We start from the raw sequence: 19,778 nt of genomic DNA, 5'->3' as shown, positions 1-19,778 counted from the left end.
AGAATGATCTCTGATAGATTTCAACAACAATCAGTTGTGGTATAGTAAAATGGATTACAAAATGTATAAGACTTTATAGCCAAAACTTGATGGTAACCAAGGTACATATTGGATTGGTAGGGATTTTAACTGGTTGTTGTTCAGTTATAGCTTTTATCGATCAGTCTTGGAATAGTAAAATGGATTGTAAAGTGTCTAAGACTTTATGGACAAGACATAAAAAAATCCAAACCAATCATACTAATATAAATTTTTCACTTTAAAATTTTTATAAACGCTACAAACAAAATTCTTTGCAATACTATATATTTTGCTTTCTTTTTACTTTTATATCTTCTTATTCCTCTCATCTTACCTGTGGACAACATTTATCAATAACATCCAGCAATGGCGGTTCAGTTTCTGGTATACCCAAAGCCTTCATTAGATTCTTAACCTCCTTCAAAATCATAGCTGCTAATTTACGCAAATAGGGTCGATAATTACACAGCAAAACTAAGGCATAACCTTCAACAAAATGTAGTGTGGTTGCCAATGGAATTTCATTTTTCTTTCCAGCATCGGCCATATTTATAACAGTAGCCTGTGTAATGCTCGACATGCCACTCGATGTGATACTAGAAGTGGCACTGGAATTGGTATTAATACTCTTAACATTGCTAGCACTTGATAATTGGCTGGTAGCGGTATCTTTGCCCACAATGCTGACGCCAACACCTGCCGTGCCGGGTTGCAAAACATTTTGTGTATTTGTGACACCAGCATTAGTGGTAGTTGTGAGTCCGGTAGAAGTGGGAGTTTTTAAAGTATTTGTGCCCGAATTACCATTGCCGTTGACATTGATGGCACAACGCCAGATATTCAGGAACACAAACAGCATGCGAGTACAATTTTCCAATAATTGCGGATAAGTGTCGGTGACATCGCGCACTAGAAACTGTGTATAACCGTGCACGACATCCTGACGCCAATCCGGAAAATCTATTACCAATGTTTGCAAGGACTGGTGAGTCAACATGCGCAATTCTTCGTCCATGTGTACGGTCAGCCGTGATAGAAGATCCACCAATTCTTGCGGAGTCATGGTATCGGGAATTAAACGTGGCACGGCCGCCACACAAGTACGAAAGAGATCAATACGGGGTTTACGTTCACCCGATAGCATTTCATCGGGTTCTTTATTTTGATTTTGTGTATTTGTCATCATTAGCGGACGTCCATAGTGAACATCTAGGGCACGTAAAATATCCACAAATACACGACGTACATGAGGAAAATACGTAGACATGCCAATACTGCGTGCCGTATCATCTGTAAGCATTTTATTGATGTAGGTTTTCTTTACGCGTAATGTATTGCCAGAGGGCAGCACTGGTACAGTGCGTGGCATAGGAGGTTCACCATCCTTTTGCTGCAATGAATCGGCCACCACCAAAAATGCTCTCAAACCAATACTCATGCGTTCGGGATTTAAAATTAACTAAAGGAAAAGAAAAACATTATGTTTTATTATTAAAATCTTTAACAGTTGCATTATATCTAACCCACCTTTATCGATCTGCCCACACACAATAGATCGTAAACAATTTCTCGCATGGCAAAATCCAAACGTTCCTGGGCTATAAATTGTATAATTTTTACAAATATATTCAAGGGAGTATCACGTGGTATGACACCTTTTGAGCCTCTGCAATAATAATAAAAGAACTTTTAGTGTTGAACTCAATTTTATATGAAAAACGAAAAAACTACTCACTTGGGAAACAATGAATTCACTATACTTTGTAAACGTGAATGTGTTGCCGAATTTGATTCACATTTTATGCGTATCATATAGACCCACAATAGACGATATAGTGATTCTAAAGCCACACGACTCATTTTCGAATCACGATTTTTTAAGTTACTTAAACACATGGCCAAGAAATAGTGCCAATTCGAAAGGAAAAATGTCTTCTGTGAAACACATAGAAGGCATGTTACGAGGGGAAACAGTGCTAGGCGATGTTTCGATTTCGTGGAAGCATCTAAGGTCTGCATATAAAGTAACTCGACGAAATTTTTCACACAAGGAACATTAACTTCATTTTTAACGGCCTGCAATGGAAAAAGTCTTAAAATTATTGAATATTTTATGAAAATTTTAGTGAAAATTTAAATTGAACTTAAAACTCTAACTAACTAATCGAATATTGGGAAGATAAACTGTAATTCACATTTCCTTTTCTTCGAAATGCAATATTTTTAAAGGAAATCGGTTAAGGTTTCATGCCTAAATTTGTAACACTATTTGCAAGAAGTTTCACTCCCAGTTAGACAAACCTCGTACAAAATCTTAGTCTGACCTATCTCTGTGGTCAGGATCATTGAATCCTCCTTAGGAGATACAGTAATCTCTAGAAAAGCTTTAAGAGGTACTCCACAAGGGGGAGTACTATCACCACTCTTATGGAACATGGCCATAAATGATATTCTGGTAAAACTAGACTCTCTTGGCTATAAAACAGTCGCCTATGCTGATGATGTCGCGGTTGCGGTATCAGGCGATCACCTTGAAACCATATCCCAAAGGCTAGAACAAGCACTAAAGATCATTAGCTCGTGGAGTGTCGAATGTGGTCTTAGTGTAAATCCTAGTAAAACGGAACTTGTGCTATTCTCTAGCAAATACAAGATTCCTTTATTTCCTCTTCCTTGCCTTAACGGCGAAGTATTAAAACTCTCGGACAGCGCTAAATATCTGGGCGTTATCCTAGATAAGAAACTATCTTGGAGTACAAACGTACTCTCTAGGGCATCTAAAGCCATTACGGCACTATATGTTTGTAGGAAGGCCATAGGAACATGCTGGGGCATAAATCCAAAGAATGTTCACTGGCTCTTTGAGGCAGTTATTAAACCTATTATGCTATATGGGGTTGTTGTATGGTGGCAGGCGCTTGAAAAGGCTTCACTCAGACAACAACTGGAAAAAGTAATGAGATCAACTGCGCTTCTTATCACAGGCGCTCTCAGAACAACTCCTTCGAAGGCGCTGTTCACTATGCTCAACTGGCTCTCGGTCGATCTCCTTGCAAGGAAATTGGCTATGTCAACTGCGGCCAGATTGAGTGTAACTGGCAAGTGGAAACAATGCTCCATAGGCCATCTTATACCGGATAATCAGTACATTGTTGATTATTGTATTCCAGTACCGTCTCTAGTGAGAAAGTTCCAATATCATATCTCTTCGGAGTCTGAGGAATCTCTCCTTCCGCCAAATAATTGCTTCCGAGTGTATACAGACGGATCCAAGACGACGAAAGGAGTTGGTGGTGGCATTTTCATTGAGGAATTTGGAACGAAAATCTCCTTCCGACTTAATGATGAATGTAGTATCCTTCAGGCTAAAATATCAACGATAAGGAGGGCGGTAAATTGGCTAAGGTACTATCGGATATCTAATAGGGATATCAGAATTTATACTGATAGTCAAGCTGCTATTAAATCCCTAACTGGTGTGTTCTCCACATCCAAAATTGTCCATGAATGCCGGACGTCTCTCAATGAGATGGCGAGACATTCGAACATCACCCTAATTTGGGAAAAGGGACATGGGAATTCGTATGGCAACGGTATTGCTGACACATTGGCAAGAGCTGGCACTATGCTTAGCAGAATGGATATAGATCAGTTCTGCGGTATACCACTACTTGCAGTTAAGAGGCAAATCAGTGAAAAATGCCTCTGCATCGCTCGCGACAAATGGTCGCGTGAACACACGTGCTCAACGTGTAGAGTACTGTGGCCACAAATGGATCCTCAAAGGTCTAAATATCTTCTTGGCCTCCAAAGACCGCAGTTAAGTAGGCTGATATCGATAATCACTGGCCACTGTAAATTTGGGAACCATGCCAGACGCATTGGTCTCCCGTTCAACGATTACTGTAGGAGTTGTCAAAACGAGGATGAAGAAGACTATTACTCATCTTCTCTGCGATTGTTCTGCTTTGGCGGAGGCCCGTTTTCAGACGCTTGGATCGACCTATTTTGGTGATCTAACCGAATTGTCAAACATTCAATTAGAACGTCTTCTAGAGTTCATTAATATGTCAAAATGGGTGTGAATCCTATTACTCACACTACTCATCCACGGCAGCTGCCCTGGCTTTCTCATTTCTCATCATCTCCTTCTCTTTGCAACTGTCTCTGTTCTTTCACTCTCCTCTATCTCTCCCTCTTTTCTCTTTTCTTCTTCTTACAGGTATTTTTACAAAGGAATCAACATGGACCCAAGTAAAGCCGAAATTGGCTACCTGTGTAAACCTAACCTAACCTATCTCTGTGGTCTTACTGAGATTGCTAATAGAGTCTCTGTAAGTTCCTAGCCGCCACACTCTCAACATACATAGTTATCAAGGGGATGTAAGTTCAGAATCATGTCCAATACCGCTTGTTGCTTGCTGACCATGACACTTGTGATACCTACTGAAGCACACCGATAAGCATTATTGAGTATCATTCCATAATTACTATTCCTCACAGCTACCCAGCATATCGTGGGCAAATAAAAATGGGTTCGATTACCGACGTGTAAGTCCAGTTTACCATAATAAGTCGTAAGCCCCAATTTTTATCGATGGAGTTCCCACATATGTGATAGGCATTGATACCCTTTTTAGTCTTCCCTGTAAATTTTTCTTCCATGACAATTTGCAGTCAAGGAAGGCACCTAGATTCTTGGCTTCTGCCAATTTCCACTCACCGCCTTTCAACTTCAGCAAATTTAAATTCTATATCCTATATCTCCTGGTAAAGTTTCCGTTTCAATGGATTCACATTCAGCCCATTTATAGCGGAGCAGTTCGATAAGTCGCTTTGCGCTGGCTGTATGACCTCACTGATTATTGGGAAAATGTGTGGCCTAATTAGAATTACGACGTCATCTGCGTACGCAACTATTTCCCTTTTCCTAATATATACTCTTTCCGTTCGAGGCAGTGAACAATACAATCTACCAACTCATAAAGCGCACTCTCAACCGACTTACCCTTAAGATAAGCATGTTGAGCTTTGCTAATGAGATGGATATCAATATTGCTCCTAAGATGAAGATATATCACTCGCTCAAGAGTCTTCAACAGAAAACGCGATAGGCTGATAGGTCTTAAATCCTTTGGTTTAGAGCGGCATGCATTGGGAATAAAAATTACCCTAACCTCTCTCCACCCTCTAGGTAAATATCTCATTACAAGACATCTCTTGAAAATATCGGCTAAAAGCGCCAATGCCTCTTAAGGAATATTACAGAGCATGGCCAAAAAAACACTATCTGGATCCGGCGATTTGTAAGGGTCAAAAGTGTTCACCGCCCAGCTCTATGTATCTGAAATGTGTTTCTATAAGTAGGGAGAGTGTCTCGGAACTCCGTCAATGAATTGTTTTCATGTTAAATATAACCTATAAGGTGTCTTTGGTAATATTCGCCTAAACCTAGACATCTCATTGACATTTTCAGCACATTCACTGTACGTCAACCATGAATTACGTTTCGCTTTCTTGAGATCTCTTTTAGAGTTGCTGTTGTAACAGATTCGCTGTAACTAGACGTTTTTCCTTGGGGAAAAACTTCCGGTTGATACAGCTTTTGCTGAGTAGACAATCATTGGCCGATTGGGAATCGGGTCGTTCTGGAGCGAAGATCGTATTGGGGTGGGAACGACTTATTAAAGTTGTTCCTTTACTACAAAGTACCCTAATTCACCATTTAGTAAGTCGTCAAAAACATGAATAGTTCCGGCACGACTAAGACCGAGATGGAGCAGCAGGCTTAATACCTATTATTCACGACGCCAACGAATCTCAATTGGATTTATGGACACATCCTCTTGAAGTAGCACAATTTTTAAGCCTGGTCATTGATGCTTAAGCCCCCAATAAGTTTATAGTATAGTTAAATGTTTACAAAAACAACAAGTATTGATAAAATCTTTATTGGTTCGAGAATTTGAAATAAACTCTCGCCCTTGTGTACGCAATATTGATTTTTCAGTTGGAATTCTTCAAGTAATCTAGTTTTTTTATTATTAGCTGATACATTAATAAACCTTCCCCTTGGTTAAGGTATACATGTTGCAACACTTTAACTAGATGTGTCCATAAAATCCAATTTGTGGGGATGGGCCGAATATGTTCGTTACTTAATCAAACTAAGAGATTCGAGTATTACTTTCACATTTTACTTTATGCAAGATTGCAATGACTTGTGCGAAAAAAATAGCACGTTGAACCCATAATCGTGGGAATTCAGAAACCAGATGTACTACTTTAATTCAGGGGTAACAAGTTTTGCTAATATTTTTGATAGTTATACGTACAACTGTTCACCTAAAGATAATGTTCATCAATTTCATGTTTCGACGCCGATATCTACCACAAAGATAGAAATTAAATAAAAGAAGTAACGAATCCAATTCTAAAGAAAACCTTGAGTTTCTAAACATGACATAGGAAAATCTTATTAAAGGAGACCAGTTAGGCAATCAACTTAAGTTACTCATATGTACAGATTTAGTTTAAATATTTAAAAGCTAATTGTAATTAACCATATAACAAATTATAAACGCTAATCTTAAACAAACTTACCGCAGCGACGGGTACAAGAATCTCTACAAATAAACCCGCCAAAGCATGTTTAATATCTTTGTCTTTCAACTCTAAGAAATACTGGCCACACTCATGCATGAATTGAAACGATGCCTCAAATTCTTCTATGGGCACCATCTAAAAACAAAACAAAAAGAAAACACAAATAGTTAAATAGAAAACAAACACTTTGTTGTTTTTATGACAACTCACCTTAACTCTAAAGAATTTCATGCCCATAAGCAAACTAATAATGCTTTGTGTTGTATGCGGTGACGGTTCTTTGGCTCGCAACTCTTTCAGTTCACTCATGAAGCGTTTACGCACTGAACTAAAACGTGACTGTGCCAAAACACCAATGACTTCGGCATACAAATCGGCAATCATGTGTATATTATGAGCATTGGGATTATTCTGTAGACCCTCTTTGTATTTGAAATGTTTAAAAGCTAAATTTTCAATATTTCTAACCAAATCCTCGTGGCCAGGATGAAAGGGCAGCTGTTTGAGAATTTCGATGAGAGCCAAGCAAAATATGAATTCCACGGCGGCTTCGCGACGTTGCAATTGAAATTCAATATCTTGTGAATTTAAAGGTTTTGTGAGATTAACTACTGACTTTTCCATACGTTTGAGATCATTTTTAATTTCAGCATCGGATAGTTGGCGTTTGTGCCAAGCGAGCAGGGTGTGCAGAAGCGAGGGTAAACAGTGTTCGGCTACACTGCCCAAGGCAGAGAGTAACTGGTCAAATTGTTGATCTTCACCACGCTGCAGTAATTTCGAGAGAGGTTTGTCTACACTCTCCAACATGACCAACTCGATTTTCTTTTCAGCCTGCAACGTAAAATCGGTGAATAAATTACGCATAACAATTTCTCCCGGTCTTAAGGAGTTGGCATCATTCGCCTCTAATTGATTGCTACCCATAGTTGCTGAATTGGCCAAGGTGTTGCCAGTAGTGCCAATGGGATTTGTATAGGGTATAACATTGATTATGGAGGAACGTGAATTAGTACCCCAGGGTAATAGGGATTGTCGTTGTGGTATCATTATGGGATTATAATTACGATTAGCACCGTTTTGTGTGTTTGCGGCCGATGTTATACCCTGATAGTTGCTTATTATTTGTTGATTATGTTGTGGGTTAACATTGGCGATTGTGCTACTTATTACTGCCACACCCCCTCCACCTCCGCCACCCGTGTCAATTGTATTGGCACCTGTGGCCACCAACTGTGACTCATTTAAAGTGCTACTTTCTATTATGTTAAAATTTTGTGGCAATGGACTTTCCTCATTTGCCAAGTTATTCTTTTCACTATTATTTTCCGCAACAGGCGATGTCGAGTCAACAACTATCGTTGTCGTACCCTGGGCTATATTTGTGCTACGTGTGGATTTGGGTGTAGACTGTTGCTGATATTCATTGGAATTTGTGGAGTTACGCTGTGGTGGTGTCAGGCATATTTCGTTATTATCAGGTGTTGGATTGTTGTTATTGGCTGGAATAGTGGCTACAAGCGCTACGCTAGAAGCTACAGTCTGTTGTTGCTGCGTCGGCTGCTGCAGTTGTTGCTGCAGCTGTATTTCTTCATATCCTACAGTGGGACTTGTAGTTGTCGGTGAATTTGGAGCATTTCTTGTGGTTGGACTACCTAAGGTAGTTGATGTGTTTATATTTTCATTTTGGTTTGGATTTGAACCTGGTAATTAAAGGAGGGAAATTTGAAATTAAATATATGTTTTTAGAATTTTTGGGTTACAAGTAAAGCGTTTAATTTGTAATTAACTGTAAAGCAGAATATACCAAAATACACACAAAAATGACTGATTGAATTTTAAATGTTTTGGATGTTCATATAATTAATGATTACAAATTTATACATCTTTTGTACATATTTAATTACACCATTACTTAGCTTATACGACTAAATGGTTATTTAACAATAGAATTTATTAAGTTATCAAGTCTTTAAAACTATTCCAGTTTTCTACTCTTAATACATGTGACACAGGCAAAACTTTGCATAATACATTCGTATGCAACATACCAATTATTACTTCTCTTTTAGACTATGACTATTGACTAACGATAGACATTAACTATAGCAAATATAGACTGACTATAGACTATATAGCGTACTTATAGCTTACTATAGACTAGACTATCGACTATAACGATTAGACTAGACTAGATATGACTAGACTATAGACCTAGACTATAGACTAGAATAGACTAGACTATAGACTAGACTATAGACTAGACTATAGACTAGACTATAGACTAGACTATAGACTAGACTATAGACTAGACTATAGACTAGACTATAGAATAGACTATAGACTAGACTATAGACTAGACTATAGACTAGACTATAGACTAGACTATAGACTAGACTATAGACTAGACTATAGACTAGACTATAGACTAGACTATAGACTAGACTATAGACTAGACTATAGACTAGACTATAGACTAGACTATAGACTAGACTATAGACTAGACTATAGACTAGACTATAGACTAGACTATAGACTAGACTATAGACTAGACTATAGACTAGACTATAGACTAGACTATAGACTAGACTATAGACTAGACTATAGACTACTAGACTAGACTAGACTAGATAGAATAGACTATAGACTAGACTATAGACTAGACTATAGACTAGACTATAGACTAGACTATAGACTAGACTATAGACTAGACTATAGACTAGACTATAGACTAGACTATAGACTAGACTATAGACTAGACTATAGACTAGACTATAGACTAGACTATAGACTAGACTATAGACTAGACTATAGACTAGACTATAGACTAGACTATAGACTAGACTATAGACTAGACTATAGACTAGACTATAGACTAGACTATAGACTAGACTATAGACTAGACTATAGACTAGACTATAGACTAGACTATAGACTAGACTATAGACTAGACTATAGACTAGACTATAGACTAGACTATAGACTAGACTATAGACTAGACTATAGACTAGACTATAGACTAGACTATAGACTAGACTATAGACTAGACTATAGACTAGACTATAGACTAGACTATAGACTAGACTATAGACTAGACTATAGACTAGACTATAGACTAGACTATAGACTAGACTATAGACCTAGACTATAGACTAGACTATAGACTAGACTATAGACTAGACTATAGACTAGACTATAGACTATGACTAGACTATAGACTAGACTATAGACTAGACTATAGACTAGACTATAGACTAGACTATAGACTAGACTATAGACTAGACTATAGACTAGACTATAGACTAGACTATAGACTAGACTATAGACTAGACTATAGACTAGACTATAGACTAGACTATAGACTAGACTATAGACTAGACTATAGACTAGACTATAGACTAGACTATAGACTAGACTATAGACTAGACTATAGACTAGACTATAGACTAGACTATAGACTAGACTATAGACTAGACTATAGACTAGACTATAGACTAGACTATAGACTAGACTATAGACTAGACTATAGACTAGACTATAGACTAGACTAGACTAGACTATAGACTAGACTATAGACTAGACTATAGACTAGACTATAGACTAGACTATAGACTAGACTATAGACTAGACTATAGACTAGACTATAGACTAGACTATAGACTAGACTATAGACTAGACTATAGACTAGACTATAGACTAGACTATAGACTAGACTATAGACTAGACTATAGACTAGACTATAGACTAGACTATAGACTAGACTATAGACTAGACTATAGACTAGACTATAGACTAGACTATAGACTAGACTATAGACTAGACTATAGACTAGACTATAGACTAGACCTATAGACTAGACTATAGACTAGACTATAGACTAGACTATAGACTAGACTATAGACTAGACTATAGACTAGACTATAGACTAGACTATAGACTAGACTATAGACTAGACTATAGACTAGACTATAGACTAGACTATAGACTAGACTATAGACTAGACTATAGACTAGACTAGACTATAGACTAGACTATAGACTAGACTATAGACTAGACTATAGACTAGACTATAGACTAGACTATAGACTAGACTATAGACTAGACTATAGACTAGACTATAGACTAGACTATAGACTAGACTATAGACTAGGACTATAGACTAGACTATAGACTAGACTATAGGACTAGACTATAGACTAGACTATAGACTAGACTATAGACTAGACTATAGACTATAGACTAGACTATAGACTAGACTATAGGACTAGACTATAGACTAGACTATAGACTAGACTATAGACTAGACTATAGACTAGACTATAGAATAGACTATAGACTAGACTATAGACTAGACTATAGACTAGACTATAGACTAGACTATAGACTAGACTATAGACTAGACTATAGACTAGACTATAGACTAGACTATAGACTAGACTATATATAGTTGTGCCGAGGCCCTAACTGCCTGGTTAGTGATTAAATTAACTAGTCGCGAACAACTCCCCTCTGCGTCATGGTAAAGCACTGTTGAAAGTTGGACTAGGATGGTTCATCTGAACATGTGGAACAAAATGGAAAATAACAATAAAGACAAAAGGAAGAAAAACATTTTAGGAAGAGAAGCGCACAATACAAAAAGGGAAAATCATGAAAGAGTAGTCAAAATGAACGCTACGTCTTTCAGGGACTGGGAAGGTTTGGACAAATACAGTATTTTTGAGGGAGATCTAACTTTGACTAACATTCATGCCACGATTTTGGACCTTCTGGGATTGTCGAAAGACTCAAAACAGTTGATCAGATTAACGTCGTCCACTTGGGGTAAAGAACGCCAAAATTGTTCGGCAAACCGCTGTGAAGGAGTTGTACAGTGCCCCTCCACGAAATACTTCCAGTGCTCTCCGAACAAAGGTAGTTAGATCCGAAGTCGTTCTCGACAAAGGAGAGGAACCTCCTCAAGAAGCACCGACAGTACGTGGCCAAATTGGATATGACATACGGTACTGTAAGTGTTCTCTTGAGCTAATCTTCTCCTGGGAAACAGCAAACATCGGTTCGACAAACATCCAAATGGATGTAGGACCGTCGACATCAGTTAATTACCGTTTAAGTAATAAGAAGGAGGAAGTATTCCTGCTGCAGAAGCGCTCAAGGCTTCGGTTAAAGGTGCAGATGGTAGAAAAATAATATATAAAAACGTACCAGGGGTAAAATGCTCAAAGTAAACTTCAGCTGCTTCCCATTATGGTTCCTGGAGATTGTCAGACTTCTTCATTAAAGAAACCCAAAAGTTTTGCTTCCGTAAATGCGACAGGTACAAATCCAGCTGGCATAACTAGTAGTCTTCATAATGAGAAAATGAAGAATGTAAGATCTGGGGATGATCAGCCGCACTCACTATAATAATATTTCAACTTTAGCGATTTCTAATCGAATATTTTATGGGATCCCAGAAGTATATTTAAAATTTTAGCAACCCAGATTTATATAGACTTGGTTTATTAAATCTATTATAAATGCCTTTTCCTAATTAAACAACTAATCAAACAAATTTTATACAAAACCTTGAAAATATAAAAAGAAAAATGAAAAATTTAATGATCTTCTAATCGAATGAATTAATGATTAATTTGCAAGAATTATTTAACAATGTGCCTCGAAATTAATGAGTGTGATGAAAATCTTAGCAAATACATTATTCAGACCAAAAATACACGATTACCAAGAGATCTACCACAAATAATATAAAATAGTTTCAAAATACCTCCATTAGAAAATAATTGCAATAGATCGTAAAACGAACGACTCGACATTTCAGTGCGGGACATGTCACACTTATTAAAACTCAATTTAATGTTTTACTTTCATCACAATGAAAAAAGAAGAAAGAACAATTATTTAAAAGTTAAATTATGAAAACAAAAAATTTAACAAATATGATTTAATTAAGATAAGAAATAAACAAAAAATATAATTATTTAGAACAATACAACACCATTACGGCAATAAATAGATTCCATTTAAAATATTTCGTGATCGTCCAATGAAATGTTTATAAAAGTAATTTCATTTTACAACGAATTCATTCCAATTTGGAGAATAATGAAAGTCACGATAAACAAATAAATAATAAATATTTAAATTTGTAGGTGTATAGAAAAATATAACGATAAATTTAACAAAAAAAATTACGTGTATGGCAATTTTAGATAAAATATTGATTTCCATTTGTTGTTATCAAAAAGGTGAAAATTGACTTTATCTTTATTAGCCTCCAATTTTTGCACAACAAAGCACATGTAGCACCAAAACAATTGTCTGTTTTATCAATCAAATAACAAAATAAATCATAAAAAAAATATTTATTATTTTATTGATGGGTGGATGGGTTGAGTTGTATTTTTTTGTTAAAACTTATGGTAAAAACATGATTTCAACAATAATTCCGTGGGTCAAAGATGTTCTGTAGTTTATTTAATATTTTTTTAAATATCAAGGATTTTTCCCCAAAGACTAAACTATAGACAAAATTATGGACTAGACTATAGACTAGACTATATAATAGCATATATAGAAGTTTATAGACTAGACTATATACTAGACTATAGACTAGACTGTAGACTAGACTATAGACTAGACTATAGACTAGACTATAGACTAGACTATAGACTAGACTATAGACTAGACTATAGACTAGACTATAGACTATAGACTAGACTATAGACTAGACTATAGACTAGACTGTAGACTAGACTATAGACTAGACTATAGACTAGACTATAGACTAGACTATAGACTAGACTATAGACTAGACTATAGACTAGACTATAGACTAGACTATAGACTAGACTATAGACTAGACTATAGACTAGACTATAGACTAGACTATAGACTAGACTATAGACTAGACTATAGACTAGACTATAGACTAGACTATAGACTAGACTATAGACTAGACTATAGACTAGACTATAGACTAGACTATAGACTAGACTATAGACTAGACTATAGACTAGACTATAGACTAGACTATAGACTAGACTATAGACTAGACTATAGACTAGACTATAGACTAGACTATAGACTAGACTATAGACTAGACTATAGACTAGACTATAGACTAGACTATAGACTAGACTATAGACTAGACTATAGACTAGACTATAGACTAGACTATAGACTAGACTATAGACTAGACTATAGACTAGACTATAGACTAGACTATAGACTAGACTATAGACTAGACTATAGACTAGACTATAGACTAGACTATAGACTAGACTAGACTCTAGACTAGACTATAGACTAGACTATAGACTAGACTATAGACTAGACTATAGACTAGACTATAGACTAGACTATAGACTAGACTATAGACTAGACTATAGACTAGACTATAGACTGGACTATAGACTGGACTATAGACTAGACTATAGACTAGACTATAGACTGGACTATAGACTAGACTATAGACTAGACTATAGACTAGACTATAGACTAGACTATAGACTAGACTATAGTCTAGACTATAGACTGGACTATAGACTAGACTATAGACTAGACTATAGACTAGACTATAGACTAGACTATAGACTAGACTATAGACTAGACTATAGACTAGACTATAGACTAGACTATAGACTAGACTATAGACTAGACTATAGACTAGACTATAGACTAGACTATAGACTAGACTATAGACTAGACTATAGACTAGACTATAGACTAGACTATAGACTAGACTATAGACTAGACTATAGACTAGACTGATAGACTAGACTATAGACTAGACTATAGACTAGACTATAGACTAGACTATAGACTAGACTATAGACTAGACTATAGACTAGACTATAGACTAGACTATAGACTAGACTATAACTATAAACAACCTTACAAGAACTTATCGTTCAAAGTGCCCACTAGAATGCTTCATTTATCCAATGTATAACTTTTTAATTGATTTTGAGTTATATTTGATTGACCTTCAATTATTTTGTTATTTACGATATCATTACACTATTACTATTTCTTTTAATTCGAATTTAATCAATTAAATAAAACAATAAACATTTGACCATAAGATGAGCATAAAATAAAAATAAATAAAAACCAGTCTAGTAATTATTTATTTATTGATTAATTGTGTACTTATTTATTTGTAACCGCAGTCATAATAACAAATATTCTCTCATCATATTTTTTTTATTATTTTTTTCTCATAAAATTTGTGACGTTTATTTGATGACACATACTCCTTGTATTAATTACAATTCGATTCATAAACAAAAAAAAGACAGTTTAAGTTTTTAGATGTGTGTGAAAAATAAACGACCGAATAATTATTTTTGCGGCTAATTTAAATAGCATTTCAATTTGTTTATTTACTTTTATGTATGGAGAATTTTAAATGAGCATTAAGTACTGATTTTATCTAAAATAACTTTTGAATTTCAGTTTAATCCAAATGTTAACAATTAGAGCAAAGCTGGGAGAGTTATTAGGACATTCTGGTACGACAAAACTCTAATTTTAGAAATATAGACTCCATATTAATGGGGACGGTTATATAATATCCAGGCCCTCTTCGTATGTTAATGCAACTAGTCAAGTTTGAATCAAGTTTTTCTCAGTTAAGTCCACGCCTACTTTTTATATAGAAAACTTATGGAAATACCTGCTAAAAACTATTTAGAAAGAAGTTGTTGGGAAGTTATGCTTCATCCAACTTATGGAACAGAATTCGGCCCGTCCAACTACTATTTATTTAGATCAATACAGAACGCTCTTTCTGGAATGTGCTTCACTTCAGAATAGACTTTCCTGAATTGACTAGAAAGGGAAAAAAGTTGGAATTTACTCTTCAATAATTTTTTTTTAAATATTTAACAAATTTATAAACAATATAATTAAGAAAATGTAAACAAAACACACAAGAAAACATTAACAAATTCATTCAAGTTAGTATGTAACAGGCATGGAAAATTCATTGAGAAATATCTATTATTTTATATTAAAAATTTGTACTAGTAATCCATACATTAGTCTACTGATTACTGGCCCACAAACTATTTAATAGAATAATCCACAGATTAGAACGTAGACCATTCCGTAAACTAGAGAGAAGATTAGTTTATAGACTAGTGTAATGTTGACAACGCAACGTTGTAAACATTGCAATAATTCGTTGTCGAAATCTAAATGTTATACACATCCGTTGTCTAAATGTTAACAAACGTAGTAAGCTCACTATTGGCAACAAATTGTTTGTCAATAGTGAGTCAATAGTGTTGTCGTAGGTATGTATATACTTTGACAATGGATGGTATTGAAAAATTATAAACAGTCTGGTGTCAATTTGGTACCAGGCGTGTATATTTCTTTTTCCCTCTGTGTAATACCCCAAACAAAATCACAGACTGCTCAGTAGAATAGTCAGTTAAATAGTCAATAGACTATTTGTTAATTGGCTAGTTCATAGAATTGTCAGTCGACTAGTCCATAGGGTTCTTAATTGACACGTCAATAAGGTGCTGAAAGGACTTGTGCATAAACTAGTCCATAGGCGAATCAATAGAAACGTCCATGTTCTAGAGTTTGGGCTAATTAATAGACCAGATTTTATTCAATAGACTATTCCCTGGGGTAATCAATAGTCTAGTCCTCTGATCGGCAAAAAGCTTTGTTAAAAGCTTTCTTGCACTCTTAATTTCACACGCATGTATGCTTACACATGTATAAAAAACGATAAAAACCAGTAAGAGAACTTATTTTTACTCTCTGCCAATGTAGGGTCTAGTCCATGGACTAGTTATTAGAGTAATCAATAAAGTTGTTAACAGTTTAGTCATAGACTAGTCTACTCTATAGATTAGTCAGTAAACTACTCAATAGTCGCAGTAAATGCCAAACAGTACTCTTTTTTGATAAAAGTTAATATTTAAAATTCGAACTTTCCATGCCTGGTATGTAATAGAATAACAGTAAAATTGTGATATGTTTTAATAAATTAAAAAGCTAATGATAAAAATTTACAGCAATTTTTTATGAAAAATACAACGAGATGAAGATCGTGACAGTGACAATTAACGACAGTGAGTGATGTTTAAAACGAACCTTTTATTTTCTTTTGTGTCCATTGAAAATTCCATAACATTAAAAAGTTGCATAAATTTTTTAAATATTCACACGTCTGACAATTAATTTTTAGTTGTAGTATTTGTTGTATTTATTGTTTATACTTATTTTTTATTTATTCTATTTACTTTTGTAATAAATAATTATTTTGTTGCTGTGGTGTTATTATTATTAATATTTATTTATTTTATTAATATTATTACTGTTATTCACTAATATATGAGTAACTATCACTTAATTATTGTTTTTATTTATTGTTTATTTAATATTTGTATATAAATTATTTTAAAATACTATATTTATATCACAATTAATGCTGTTAATGGCCTTTATTTATTGTTGAAAAATCTTAAAAAAAAATACTTTAAATAACAATTTAATGAAATTAATACTTTTTTAATTATTTATTTAGTTTAGTTTTAATTTCGCATGTTTTGTTTCAAGTCATCATGTGTATTGTCTGTCTATTCAAACTGATAAGATACAAACAATAATATTATTAATATTAGAATAAATTATATCACGTGCTATTCAATTTTGTTGAGGGGGGAACTTTGAAAATGTATGAATTTTTTATATTTTTTTTATAAATATATAGTGCTGCTAATCAAACAATAAATGGGGCTTAAACTTTAAATTAAATATTTTTGAAATGCACTGTGAGAAAAAACCTAGGCATACAAAATTAGAAGTTGAAATGAAAATAAAATACTTTATATTTAATTTTTAATTGTTTTTAATTCTCCGATATGAATATCTATATCCTCAAATTTTTTTATTAAAATTCTAAAATGAGAGCAAGAAAGCATTAGAATATAACGTCACCTGAAACGCGAAAGCCTGATTATATCATACGAGACCTAGGTCCACAAATGGGCAAATACTCACAGAATAAACATTGCGATCGAAACATTATATTGAAGTTTATCATAATAACGACATTTATTAGGAAGGGAAATGCCCTATAGGGACTTTGATCAGTTACAAATACAATCCTTATACAAATTTCAGATTAAAAGTGGTCTCAACACTTCTTGATTTCAGCATGTTAGTCGTAGAATTACTGAAGATTAATATACTGTTCTCTTGTCAATTTATAACCTAATAAGTAAGAAATATATGTTCTTGATATTCCCTTTCCGACTAATTTCACTTCCCAGATTCTAATAACGTTTAACAAACAGCTGCAATACCTTTAAATTTTACGGAAATGAAGGTCTTTGTGTCTAAGAGTTATAAAGCGTGAAAAAGCTCTATACGAGCAGAGTTTTGGAACTGCTTCCCAGTATAATTATGTATACAAGAATATGACTAAGAACGTTTTAAATGAATTCTTCCCAAGTAAATCGATACCAATTCATTATTAATACCCGCCAGGTTCGAGACTACGACAGACCTAAAAGCTTTCCTTTACAGATTTATAAATAGCTTTCTCAGGAATCGTTCTATATAGTATGTTTTAATGATACTTCCCGAAAAGAGTTCTGTGACCCCGCAATGTGATAGAAAAGGCTATTTCTTGTTTTTCTAAACAAACGCCCCCTATTGCAAATTCAACCATTTTTTCCAAATGTTTCATATAGATCTCAATTTTAACCATGCGTGATTCTATCTCTAATGGTTTCCCAGATATACGTATTTTTATCATTTCAATAATATGGGAGATTTCGTGACAACCTATTGCAAATCTGTCAGTTTATTACCCAAAAGTTTACATGGATGTGAATGCAAAATTAGAGTATTCTATATCAAATGGTTTCCCAGTTATACGAATTTTATTAAATTCATATGGGAGGTGCCACGCCCCCTAAATATGAAAATTTTCATCCAAATTGTTGATGTGAATTTTAATGTTGCTCGTTCAAAATTTGAAAATTCTAGCATTGATGGTTTCCCAGATATATAAGGAAGGTGCCACGACCATTTTTAGGTCCGCCCATTTTGTCTTAAATATTCACAAATACAGTAAAGTAAAACTGTTATATTTTCTCACAGGTACCTTTCCCACTATAGCCAGTTCTTCCATTTTATCCCCAAATATTCATAAGGATGTCAAAATTGTCCATATACAATTTGAGAACTTTAGCTGTTTCAGTTTTAGAGATATGCTACTTTTAATACTTATGTTGTATGTGGTTGCCACGCCCATTAGCCTACTTGAAATTTCGAAATAAAGAGTAGTTTATAATTTATTCCAAACATACAGAAAGTTTCTGTGAAAATTTCAAAATCGGTACAGCTGTTTAGGCATCTATAGACTTCAAACAGAGTGGTACGGAAAAAGTTGTACATTTACAAGGTTTAAGGAACATTTTAAAAGTACATTGAACTATTGCTATTAAATACAAATTAATGGAATATTTTCTATCGCATTCATTATTATTTAATATCAATTTTATAAATCTATTATTAACACCAAATCCATTTGTAGTCAATATCTCTGATTTTGATAAATTACTACTCATACTTTTAAAATATGTTTAACATTCAAACAGCACTTGTTTTATCAACTTAAATCGCCAGCTCTTAATAGCGGCTGGTACTAACTAAGGAGAACAAATAAATCACATCTAAAAAACACAATTGTTATCATTTCAATTAAGGTAGACGACTACTGCTTTGTTCTTGGATTTTGTGACAAACCACAAAAACAGTTAACTATAGAAAAGTACGTTTTTCGATTTAGTTCTTTTTTTGTTGATTTCATTGTTTAGTTTTTTTTTTTTGGTATAAAAATGAAAATGCTGATAAAGTTTTTGACGTAAGTGTAATAAAACACGAAATAAATAATTAGAAATGCGATTAAAAAATTGCATTGGTAATAAAAACGTGACCCGTTAATTGGGGCTTTTTTTAATTGTTTGACTTTTTTTTGTTTATAACTGTACTAGCAGTTGCACTAAGACATTTTGTGTGATTAGAAATTTTATGAACAAATGCAGTACTATTATGTAGATCATATTGGGTTTCTGGACATTGAAAATATGGTATACCAAGGAATAGGTGACAAA

General features: G+C 34.3%; 1 protein-coding gene across 6 annotated transcripts in view; it reads right to left on the bottom strand.

The window, feature by feature from the left end:
* The window catches only part of LOC119608033 (protein furry), a 132,552-nt gene that overhangs the window by 93,899 nt on the left and 18,875 nt on the right, over positions 1–19,778 (bottom strand). For 4 of the 6 annotated variants that reach the window (XM_037962262.1, XM_037962264.1, XM_037962259.1 and 1 more), the window contains exons 2-7: positions 12,395–12,491; positions 6,838–8,330; positions 6,625–6,762; positions 1,757–2,097; positions 1,549–1,687; positions 356–1,480 (exon numbers count right to left, since the gene is read on the bottom strand). In XM_037962262.1, coding sequence (XP_037818190.1) covers positions 356–1,480; positions 1,549–1,687; positions 1,757–2,097; positions 6,625–6,762; positions 6,838–8,330; positions 12,395–12,458 — 3,300 coding nt within the window. In that variant the 5' untranslated portion in view covers positions 12,459–12,491. Of the gene's footprint in view, positions 1–355; positions 1,481–1,548; positions 1,688–1,756; positions 2,098–6,624; positions 6,763–6,837; positions 8,331–12,394; positions 12,492–16,746; positions 16,914–19,778 lie in introns of those variants that run through there. The other 2 variants (XM_037962261.1, XM_037962260.1) reach the window with 2 other exon arrangements.

The sequence above is a fragment of the Lucilia sericata genome, unplaced genomic scaffold (assembly GCF_015586225.1).
Source record: "Lucilia sericata isolate MDLA Ls3-8-SP2 unplaced genomic scaffold, ASM1558622v1 Contig000777F_arrow, whole genome shotgun sequence".
Classification (NCBI taxonomy): domain Eukaryota; kingdom Metazoa; phylum Arthropoda; class Insecta; order Diptera; family Calliphoridae; genus Lucilia; species Lucilia sericata.
This window is presented reverse-complemented; position numbering and strand designations above follow the sequence as displayed.